Raw genomic sequence first — 11,648 nt, forward strand, 5'->3', positions numbered from 1 at the left:
CACGCATGGCGTATGCGTGATAATGGCACCCCAACTTGTAAGCGCCTTAAATAAATACATATACAATAGAATGAAGGGAAATAGCTCACACACTTTACATGCTCGAAGAAAGAGCCCAAGTGCAATAGCTAAAATATCAACGAGTCGCTGCCATTGCTATTTACATAGCACTTCATCAGCAATTGCTGCGCTGCTATCACGCGCACTGCACTCAGAGCATTTTTTATTGAGTTCAACTAATGCACATTAATGCGAATAAACAGCATTGATGCACGTCGAGTGGCGTCAATTTATGCTGGAAATAAACCATATAAGAGCCTCTACATGCATCGAGTGCTTATGCTGGCTAATTGCCTATTGAAATCACATGCCAACCCGAAACATTTGGCAGCGACTATTGGAATTCGTTCTGCAACTAAATTCAGTTAGTCGTAATTGCTTGTGGTTTACCTAATTGGTTGTGCAAATTCAATTTAGAAGCCCATCAAGTGTGCTACGAGGCGAATATTTGCAATAATATTTGCAAAGCGAAACATTTGAAGAGAAACATACAATTCTAATCCACATTTACGTGTTGCACATGGCCTTATAGCAAGGCAAGCAGGCAAACAACAAAAGGACCTATTAAGTTTGTTATGAAATTTCATAAATCTGAATCCGCCGAGCCGAGCACATTTACCCTTTAGGTGCCAAGCCACAACAAAAACAAACAGAAATTGATTCACGTAAGAGCCAAAAGGACGCAAAGTGCTGCGCAAAATTAAAATTTAATTTCACTTAATTTGTAAACAAAATTATAATACGAAAAGCAAAAAGCAGAAAACAAGCAAAAAAATAAAAAAAATAATAATAAATGCCTGGCATGGGCCAAAAAAATTAACATAGCAAAAACGCAGAAACTTGACCTCTTTTTTGGGGTCCCTCATATAAATATGAAAATATATATATGAATGTATTTGTGCTCTATATTCATACATATATTTATACATATATATACACTGTCATACATATATTTATACATATATATACACTGTCATACATATATATACACTGTCTTTCCTTTAGCTTTTTAATTTGTCTAGAAATCGCACGAAGTTGAATTTCATAGCGAAAGCTAAAAACAATCAACGGCAGCTTTACTTTAATGCGTGGGCGAAACTCTTCTTCTTCTTCTTCTGGTACTTCTGCTTCGCTTTACCCAGGCGAATGTGCTCTTGTGTATTTGGCAAAAGGATACGGTGGAAGAGTATTTCTATACTTTATGGGCAACATCCGAGTCTTTTGCTATATTGTTTTTGTCACTGACTTGACTTTACCATCAGTTTGCTGTGCTCACTCTTCCTATACCCCGTGCCTTCACAGAGATGGGTTGGGGTATGATTTGAAGTCAAAGTGAAACATTCCATTAATTAATTGTTTGCAATTTATCAGTCAAGCTTGAATATTTTTGTGAGAGCTAACTGCTTGTGAAGGGGATTTAATGAAACACCTTCACTTATATTTGCATTATTAATGATTACATGCTTCTTTTCTCACGGGAATTATCTTGATTATATCTACACATCTGTTTTTTATTTTTAAGTGTGTTACATCGAAACATATATATAGTATATCTTATATCATATAATACTATCCAACATAGCATGCCCGCTAATCCTGCACTCTCTATTTGAACGCTTGAAAGAGTTTGGTTTTTATTTTTTTCGTTTTGTATTGCACACATTTAAGCCAATTTAACGCTTCCGTGTGTTTTTTTGTTTCTTTTTTTTTTTATACTAGCCACGCCCACTCGGTGCACGCTGCTCTTCGCGCTGCCATAAAAACGAAATGTGCTCTGGCAGAGTTTTATTTACTTTTAGCTCGCAACTACAACAAGTGAACAGAAAGTGTGCAAGAACCCCTGATGTGACTTGTTAACTGCACACTGTTGCAGAAAACTGTTCTCCTGTGCTGCAGTTTATGCTGCTGGATAACGGACATAGGTATTATCAAATGGATTAATTAAAATACAGTGAAGTGAAGATATCTGAAGGGTTATTCATAAACGATTCAAGCAAATCAATCACCATTAATACACGATTCAGCAAAGCAACAAAATGACATACTGATGACTTCAATTTATTGCAAATTAATTAGTACATCATTATTGTTATTATATTTTATTATTATATACGAAAATTAAGCACAAACTTTCCTTTTCATGAAACTCTAAAATAGGCTTTAAAAAAAAATTAATAATAAAAGAAATCAAATGAGTTAAACTTAATTAATGAAAATGTTACACTAAAATAACTTAGTTAAAAATCAAAATGAAAAGTATTGTTTTACTATTGGTAGCAGTATTATCAGTAGTATTATATTATATATTATTGCTTTTATTTTTGTATAAATTTTGCAAGTGTTTTGATAAATTTACTTTTGTTATATTATTATGTTAATTAAGTAATTTAATGTCAATAAAACATATAGTATTTAAAATAGAAATGGAACTATCAATTAAACGTATATTATTTAATGTGCAAAGAACATCTTAATTAACTGGACCATCAAAGTTAATTAATCAAATCAAAGTCAGGCTAAGCACTCACTGCTGACCCATTTCAGCCAAGAAACGTCCTTGAACTTGGCTGCAAAGGCCAATGCCAGATTTAATTCAGTATGTAGAAATTCATTTTAGATGTCCGTGAGGACTTGATTTGAATTGGTCTGCTGTTAATAGCACGCATATTCACGTCTATAAGTTAAATATATATATACACATATATATTATATATACATATATTCAAGTGCATGAGCAGAAAGTTGGCGTGTCCCTTAGAGAGTTGAAGAATAGCCCGTCAAATGAGTTAATATGTGTGCGGCGAAAGTTTATTAGAAATGTTTGTAATATGTTACTTGTGTCTATGGGTCATCATATTTACATTGAAAGTTGCTCAATTTGAAAATATTTCAGCTGGCAGACATATTATGGAAACAAATTGACAAAGTTTACCATATTTTCCCCAAGTGCGTTTGACATATGCACCCAGAGAGTTCAAAGGGGCGACAATTCCCAAAGAATTGTGAATATATATTTAAGCAAGTGCCTTAAGCACTTAATAAAAGATTTGGCAATTATATTTATACATATATATAAACTAGTTTTATATTGTATTTATCATATTGGCATTGATGTGAGCTTACGTCAGACCCCCCGAAATTGTAGATTCGATTCAAGATAATGACTGTAAAATAAAGCCATAAAACAAAGTTTTAAAAATAGACGCAGATTAATTTATTTACTAAAACGTACAACCTAATCTATATAATCACATTTGATCGAATTTCTTCATTATCTCAATAACTGGCTCATTCAAATATTTGCGAACCTCCTGGTTGAGGGCAAAGTCCCCGTGATCCCACAAGGGATCCTCCATATGGTGCAGCTCCATGTTTGGCAGTCGATCTGACAGGGCGAGAACATCCTCGACAGCGGCCATATCATCATTATCGGAATACCATAAGTGGACCTCAGAGCTTATGTTCTCAACTGGATAGTCGGGTGGCACCGCCGATTGGTATATTTCCTGATTTTTTTTAGGCCCGTAGTCATACTGACGAAAATGTCCCGACTGCTGCTCCTGCAGATAGTGTAGCATTTGATTGGTGGAGCAGCCGGCCGGGTGCGTGGCCATGCCGTCCGGCATAGCAGTCTGTTCAATAAATATACATGGTAAGGATTTACTTAGAACTTTGATCTCCGATTTCTCTTACCATATTCACACGATTCCCAGCGTACAGCTTTTGCACAACATTTTCGCAAACGGGCCGCAATTTGTAATCGGGCTCGCACAGGTTGGAGAACAAACTCAACAGGAAATCGTTGCTCGGTACGAATTCTTGATCAGCAAAGAAGAGCGAGTACTCATTCCGGTGGCCCAGATAGGGTCCCACAGTGCGCACCAATTTATTCTCCATGTGCGTCATAATGGCAATGGGCGCAAACATGTGTGCTGTCTTGATCTTTGCGTTGTATTCGGGTCGCAGGGACATCAGGGCGAAGAAGACAGTTGTGCCCTGGGAGTGGCCCACATAGTGAATGGCCTTCTGTCCCTGCCCATTCGTCTTCAGGGCGTAATCGATCATAGCTGCAATATCAAAGTACCCGATCTCGTGCCAGCTGAAGCGCCAGAAGTACGGATGCTGAGGGGAGCGCGATGTGTGGTTCCTTGAATAGGTGTTACCACGCCCATTGCCCAGCCAGACATCAAAGCCGGCATCAGCGAGCAGGAAGGGCAGACTATCATCTGGACCCTGGAGTATCCAAGCATCCGAGCAACTTGTCAGTCCATGTTGAACCAGTACAACGGGACGTATCTTATCCTGGTTCTGCAGCTTGTGAGAATAGGGTATGCGAAAGACGCCCACAATGTAGCCATCCTCGGTGACAATGTGGTGGTGTTCCGCCGGATATCCATGTGCAGCTATACGATCACGCTGGAGGATGCTTGCACGTGAAGATCAAGCAAGGATAAACGAATTTCAGAGACTTACGGTTGTGCGTCGATCCTTTAGGCTTATATGGGCTTCCGGATTGTCATACAGCTTATAGAAGTCGATTTTGGGTATCGCTGCACTTACAGCTGCGCAATTTATTGCAGCCACTAAACCGATCAATGTGAAAGTTAACGAAAGCAAATAGTTCTGCATTGCTAAGGGTCTGAAATGTGACTGTAGCCAGCAAACAGTCGAGTAGGTTTTTAATAGGAATTATCATCAAGTGGTCTCAGATTAACGTGAAGACTCTCAAGAGTACAGAAAATAAACAAAAGTTATTTGCAATAAAATACTGATTAAATAAATTTACTCCAATTTCAAGTTACTTTTAATATTTCTGAATTCATTCATTAATGATCAACGTACAACAACTATTTTATATGTAATATTTTCACTTTAAGTATTCCATTTATTGGCAAATAAAGTTGTAATTAAGTGGCAATTCCAGAAAATATAGGTATTATTCGTGGAAATAACATGCCTATCTAATTGACGTAGCATAACTTATCATTAATCGCTCTTATTAGCTTTCGCATGGCTTGTATTAAAGCTACTAATTATAGAACTGATTGAAAGCCCACACATGACGATTGTGCATTATGGAATTTTGTATAAGTCGATATTAGAATAGAAAAATGCTCTATATATAATTTAGATATATAAATATATATTAACTGTTAATTGATAAGTAATGCATTATAAGTACATGATCTCATACTCTTTAGTTCTTACAATGCCATAATCTTATACTCTCAATTCGTACACCTTTAAGCTTCAACTATACTGTTTTACTCCTCCATATTATACTGTTATGTCCGCTCTATTAAACTCATCAAATTAACTGTTAGTTTACTCTAATACTCTTACTTATACACTATACTTATACACTCTTTCTTATACACTAGTGCCTCTACATTCTAATCCTAATACTTTTATACACATACATATAATCTAAACTCATGTTAATATGCCTGTAGACTCATGCTCTTATACACCCACACTCATTTATGCCATGCATCCCTGATTTTCTCTAGATTTGCTCTACATTCACTTCATCGGTTAATTAGAATAAATAATAATAATAAATATACAAGAAAAATTACAATTTAATTTTTAGAACTTTCAAATTTCTTCATAATCTCAATAAGTGGATCATTAATAACTTTTCGAAGATCCATGTTCAAAGCAAAGTCGTCGTGATCCCACAATGGGTCATCCACAAGATGCAGCTCCCTATTGGGCAGGCGTCCAGCCAGAATATGAACATCCTTCACAGCAGCCATTATATCATTCTGTGCATACCATAGGTGGACTTTTGATGTAATTAGCTCGACTGGGTAGTCTGGTGGCTCCACTGATCCATACAATTCTCTATTCATTTTGCTACCATAATCGTACTGGCAAAATCGCCCTGAACGATATTCTTGAATATAATGTATTATTTGATTGCTGGAACATCCCGCTGGCTGATGACCAATACCTTCTGTCATGGCAGTCTATTAATTGGAATCGTCTAAGAGATGTGCATTACGAAGGCTGACTTTTACTCACATTATTCCAGCGAGTACTGTTATAATACGATTTAATGAGATACACACAGACTGGCCGAAAAACTTGGTCACGTCCACATAGATTGGCGAAGATACTCAAAACATATTTGTTGTACGGTAAAAACTCCATGTTCTCCATGAACCTCGTGAATGCATGCTGAGGATCGCTCAAATAGGGTGATAATTTATGAACCAATGTATATTCCATATTGGACATCCATGCAACGGGAGCCATCAAGTGCGCTGTCTTGATCTTCGCATTGTATTCGGGACGCATAGACATCAATGCAAAAAACACTGTTGTACCCTGAGAGTGACCTACATAGTGGATGGCCTTGTGTCCCTGACCGTTGATCTCTAAGGAGTAGTCGATCGTGGCCGCAATGTCATAGTACCCAATTTCGTGCCAACTAAATTTCCAGAAGTGCGGGTTTTCTGCGGACAATGAAACATGTCTTCTTGAGTACGTATTCCCTCGACTATTGCCGACCCACACGTCGAAACCGGAGTCGACCAAGAGGTAAGGCAAAGCATGATTTGGGCCAGTAAAAAACCAAACATCAGAGCCACCCATTAGGCCGTGCTCAATGATCACAATCGGACGGGTCTTTCCCTGGTTGTTTAGTTTGTGAGAATAGGGTATGCGAAACACACCCAAAACATAGCCATCCTCGGTGATAATGTGATGGTGCTCTACCGGATAGCCGTGACTAGATATGAGCTCCTTCTACTTAATATGTCGTTAGGAACTGAAATATGGATGCTTAAGGACAAGCACATACCGTCGTGGAAGCCTCGTCTGCACCAGTCATAAACTCTGCAGTTTTATACAAAGTTTCGTAAAGGACGTGAGTTGCAGGGATATAAAGAGCAGCACTGTTTAAGCCAACAACTGACGCAGCCAATAAAATTACCGCCGAGATGAAGTAGTCATGCATTATGTAACGCGTCAACTACATCTGTGGTTAGCCAATCATTGGACGTCCAACTCTGTTTGATTGGCTCTGCTAAATTTATCATCAAGGGATCTTCGATGACCCGGAAAATCTGTATATGAAAGTGATCAATAAATAAATAATGAAACGGTTCCCTTTACCTCGGGAACATGTTACAGTAAAAGTTAAATTTAATAGGAGGAAATAAAATTTAGATTTAAATTATAAATAAATATTAAATAATGTCATTATTGCCCTAGATAGAGCTCCATTTTTATTGAAAATTCTACACCCATTTCCTTAATTCATAGTTTTTTAATTACACATTCGTAGTTGATACTTGCCCACATGACGATAGCCCATTAAGCATGGATTGCAACCTTGCACGAAACTTCGTTAAAAACAGCGTTAATTTTGTTAAGCTTACAGCCAGAAGGCAATTTTAAAACGCTCGATTTCTGACGTTTAAAGCGCTAGCTCCTGATAAGGATCTTGTAAATAATTCAAAAAAATTGAATTGAGTTCTGTAACTAGCGGGCAAAAAGACCAAACAGTAGCATTTGAAAATAGAACTGAAAAAACATATTTGCATTGCCATTTGATTTGGTTTACTAAAACAGCAAATGTACATATTAAACAAAACAGAATAAACTAAAACTAAACTATGACTAATCCTCGCCAGGTGGCAATGGCTGGTTTAAGTCCCCTAAAACGGGCGCCGGCACTGGCTGAGGTGCGGGTACGGGCTGTGGTGCAGCAACTGGCACTGAAGTCAAAACGGGAACGGTAGAAATAATGTTCATCTCTGAGGAATCCACCAGCTCCTTCTTGATATTGTCAGGATTTATGTAGCCACCGCTTTCGTCCTGCAAAATTAAAAAAAAAAATAATAATCAAACACTTTAGAATATGATTATTAATAATAATTCATTAAACTAACCGTCACAAATACATCAACCGATTTGCCGGTAATAATATCCAGTATCTGCTGAGTGATGCCGCTCATTGGCTCGTCTTGAATGCTCTCTGCGTATTCAAGCAATTGAGGTCTGAGGTCCGGGCACTGCTGTAATGCGTCTGCCAATTGTGGTGGGGGAAGCTGAAGCAGTACGGGTAGAGACTGCGGCTTGAGGCGCTGCACAGTTTTAAGGAAGCCCTCCCAGATGACCTTTTGGCGCCACACTTGCTTCAGTATTAGGCGCTGCAGCAGATTCAGTACAAAGTTTGAGAGACGCGGCCACAGCGTCAGGCTCTGTATGGTGGTGCGCATCATGAGCGTAGGCACAGGCATTATCTCAACCAGTTGCTGCAGCACTGCCATCAACACTTCTTGGGTGTACACCTCACGCTCGGCTAGGCACAGTGAAGTGGCCTTCACTATTGACTTTAGATCCCACACATTAGTATCGATTGTGTGGAGAGCTACTAGCAAATCTGTCGGTGATATCGCCATCTGTTGGTTAGCAAACTCGGCACCAATACCAAGCAAACGATTAAAGACCTCTTTGACAACAGCCTGATTGAGCTTTATTAGCTTGGGCAACACAGCGATTAGCTCAGAGCGCGATAAACCACTCAAAATGGGTATTAGCACACGCACGTCCTTGACTTTGTTTTGGTAGAGATCACGAACGCGCTGAACTAGCTCTGGATGTGGCGTGGGCACGCGTTCAGTCAAGATGTAAATAACGCGTATAACCAGCGTTTCTAAACCCTTCGGACAGTCTTCCAACAGCTTGAGCAACGCTGGAGACTCTACGCCCAGCTTCTTAATAGGGGCATCCAGGCTGCGTAGTATGGTCCGTTTTAACTCTGCGGATGTCTCCATAAACACTTGACAAATCTTCTCCAGATAAACTAAAAAGGAATGAGTTACGATTTGTTGGACATGGTGCTCTCTCATAAAGCTTACCTTCCGGATTGTAGGGCAACAGTGTGAGGGCCAGGAGCAGGCACACCTTGGCAGTATCTTCTTTCCAAGCCACCTCCGGGGTCGGCCTGCCGTAATCTGCTGAAAATATGGCAATTGGTGGTGTTTCTGCAACCACAAATTCTAGCCACTCCAAAGCGAACTCATCAATGCGCGCTGGAACAATCTTGTGCACATGATAAATGCTAATCAAGTGACCCAAAGCACGTTCCCGTAGATCGGCGCGCTCATGCACGGCATAATTGAGGAGTACGCGTACGAAACGATTTTTACGCGGAGGTCTTAACACCGCAAGATCCTTGACTATCTCCAAGCCATGCGGCATGAACTCTTCGATCAGGCATAAGTTAACCAGCTGCACAATCGCCTCCTCGGGCAGTATGGGAGCCTCTAGAAAGAGACGGCGTAGCAAAATGATTCTGTCCTTATATTCGCAACGCTCATTGATGCCACTAATAAGCTTATTCAATAGTTCATTGTAGGCATGATCTGGACTATTCTCTGTCTTCACATACGTATGACGCGTAAAGCCTTGCAGCAGAGAGTATTCCTCAAAAAGCCAAGAGAAGGCCAGATCTATGCGCTGCTTGATATCAGCTAGTATAAATTCCATGATGCTATAGCGCACATTATCGGGAAACGTGGCCGCAATAACAGTCACTAATTTACGTCGCTTGGCCGCCACGCCGCCCATAATGCACTGCCGTTCCGAGTTGAGGATTCGTATGATGGCATCTAAGAGGAACTTCTCTTTAGTGTTGCGTGGCAGGGGCTTGGTGATCTCCTGCAACTTGAGCGTCTTGGCGCGCTCTTTCATTCGCTCAATGACCGTCTGTTCGCCTTTGGAGCGTTCCATGGTCTCGCGTAGTTTCTTCGTCGCTTCTTCTTTGCGCTGCAGCTCCTGTTCACTTAGCTTGCTTTGCGCATCGTCCACATCCATGGCTAGAGGCTCTGCGTCGGCAGTGGCAAGACTAGACTGAGTCTTTGGCTTCATGGGCGGCTCTTTGCTGAATGCAGCCGAGCCGGGTCCCATGCGCATCTCCGTCAGCTGCTGCCCAAACAGATGGGAAATGTTGCTTACTTGTTGCGGCAGTGACAGTTGCTTGATGGGCGTGTACTCTGCCAAGAATTTTGGAGTTGCCGCATCCGGTAGAGCAGGTAAAAACTCAATAACCAAATTCACAACTGTTTCCGTGGAACGTAAGTGCTCTGCAAGAAATTTTTCGTTGACACGCGTACTCTTCTGACGCTGCCTCTCTAGCTCTTCCTCATCAAGTTCCATTTCTTGCGGCTGGTGCTGCTGTCGATCCTGCTCGACCAGACGCGCTTTTTTAGCCAAACTCTGCGCCGCATTTTCTAGTATTCGCTTCTGCCTGCGCGCCATCTCTTGCTTATCCATTTTTGGCAGCAATTTTTGTATCTCACTCGCACTAGCTCCCAAATCCATCAATATATTACGTATTGTTCCGGCAAACTCGAATGAGCCGCGCAACTTGAGAAGCATTTGGAGCTGCAGGCGCAAACTCTTTCTAACCGAACTAACTTGAGAGTCGGTCAATGTGGGCGGCAAATTGTTGTTCAGCTGTCGAAACGCCTCAACAACAGAGCCCATAAAAATGGGCCGCATTTTTGCCACTGTGCATAGACTGCTCGTACAGGCAATGAGATTCACCGACGAGATGTGCGTAGTTCCATGGAACTGCAGCATAATGTCAAAGATATTAGTGCCTTCGTCTTGCAACTTTTGACGCCGGATAAGTTTGCAGTGTTCCGGCACATCGGCCAGCGAAAAGTCGCCCTCTCGCTTCATGCTGTCCTCGTCCGCATAACTTTGAAGTATGATGACGCCCTCTAGAAATTTGATGGCATTCGTGCGTATGCCGTCGTTTTCATTATCAATCATGTCCAGAATTTGAGCCTTTATCAAACTTAACACATTCCATGCTTGCTCAGCACTGTCGCTGGGATCAGTTAAGCTGCATAGATATTGCAGTCCGTTTTTATAGATGCTGCCACAAGCCTGGATAACACGTTTAATGACTTGAGCTGAACTATCTCGCAACATCATAGATATCACATTAATCACATAGGGTAGAAGCTCCACTTTAACCTTACTGAAAGCGAAAATGATTATACTTTGTGTAATTATATATTTCAAGAATATGTACCCACCATATCTGTTCAATAAAAGAGACCACTTGCTTGCGCACCTCTTGGTTTTGATCGTGTGCCAGTGAGAGCACCGGCTCCAAGAATTCCTCTGCCAGCTCTACACACGAACTTAGCACTATTTCCTGCACTTTAACCAGCAGCTCACATTTCAACGTAGCATTTGCTGTCACGAATTCATTGCACCATTCCACAACCTAAGAGGAAAAATAAGCAAAGTTTCAAATAACATGAGCGCATCAAATTCAACAAGAAAGCATCTACCAACCTTTGCACGCGCTGTTGCCGTTTTTTCATCTGTAAAAAGATTCGCAGTTTCTGAGACAAACTGGCTGCGTCCAATTATACTATCCATGCTTAAAATTTATATTAAATAAAATATAGTGAATCTTTTACTATTTTCAAATGCCGCAAGTGCAAGCTGACAGAGCTCCCAGATTTCGATAGCGCTAGTGATGTGCTATTGCACTAGCGATTAATTTTCTAGTCAATGTCGTTGTTTTCAGTTCACCCCGTCTTGAAGAGCGA

At 40.5% G+C, this 11,648-nt stretch overlaps 3 protein-coding genes across 4 annotated transcripts; all 3 read right to left on the reverse strand.

The window, feature by feature from the left end:
• Positions 1-3,250: 3,250 nt before the first annotated feature.
• On the reverse strand, positions 3,251-4,689 carry LOC6573654 (lipase 3). The gene is made up of 3 exons (XM_001999684.4): positions 4,534-4,689; positions 3,754-4,476; positions 3,251-3,692 (listed from the first exon to the last, which is right to left on the reverse strand). The coding sequence occupies exons 1-3, from the start codon at positions 4,687-4,689 to the stop codon at positions 3,309-3,311; spliced, it is 1,263 nt and encodes a 420-aa protein (XP_001999720.1). The 3' UTR covers positions 3,251-3,308.
• A 935-nt stretch (positions 4,690-5,624) lies between these two features.
• Positions 5,625-7,133, reverse strand: LOC6573653 (lipase 3). 2 transcript variants are annotated; one of them, XM_032727887.2, is made up of 3 exons: positions 6,869-7,133; positions 6,088-6,813; positions 5,625-6,032 (listed from the first exon to the last, which is right to left on the reverse strand). In XM_032727887.2, the coding sequence occupies exons 1-3, from the start codon at positions 7,022-7,024 to the stop codon at positions 5,643-5,645; spliced, it is 1,272 nt and encodes a 423-aa protein (XP_032583778.1). In that variant the 5' UTR covers positions 7,025-7,133; the 3' UTR covers positions 5,625-5,642. The 2 variants fall into 2 exon arrangements, with proteins under 2 accessions (XP_032583778.1, XP_032583779.1); XM_032727888.2 differs by having other exon boundaries at positions 5,887-6,019.
• A 473-nt stretch (positions 7,134-7,606) lies between these two features.
• On the reverse strand, positions 7,607-11,574 carry LOC6573652 (symplekin). The gene is made up of 5 exons (XM_001999682.4): positions 11,389-11,574; positions 11,124-11,317; positions 8,934-11,065; positions 7,962-8,878; positions 7,607-7,887 (listed from the first exon to the last, which is right to left on the reverse strand). The coding sequence occupies exons 1-5, from the start codon at positions 11,473-11,475 to the stop codon at positions 7,690-7,692; spliced, it is 3,528 nt and encodes a 1,175-aa protein (XP_001999718.4). The 5' UTR covers positions 11,476-11,574; the 3' UTR covers positions 7,607-7,689.
• Between the last annotated feature and the right edge of the window lie 74 nt (positions 11,575-11,648).

This window comes from Drosophila mojavensis, unplaced genomic scaffold, assembly GCF_018153725.1.
Source record: "Drosophila mojavensis isolate 15081-1352.22 unplaced genomic scaffold, ASM1815372v1 contig_16, whole genome shotgun sequence".
NCBI lineage: Eukaryota > Metazoa > Arthropoda > Insecta > Diptera > Drosophilidae > Drosophila > Drosophila mojavensis.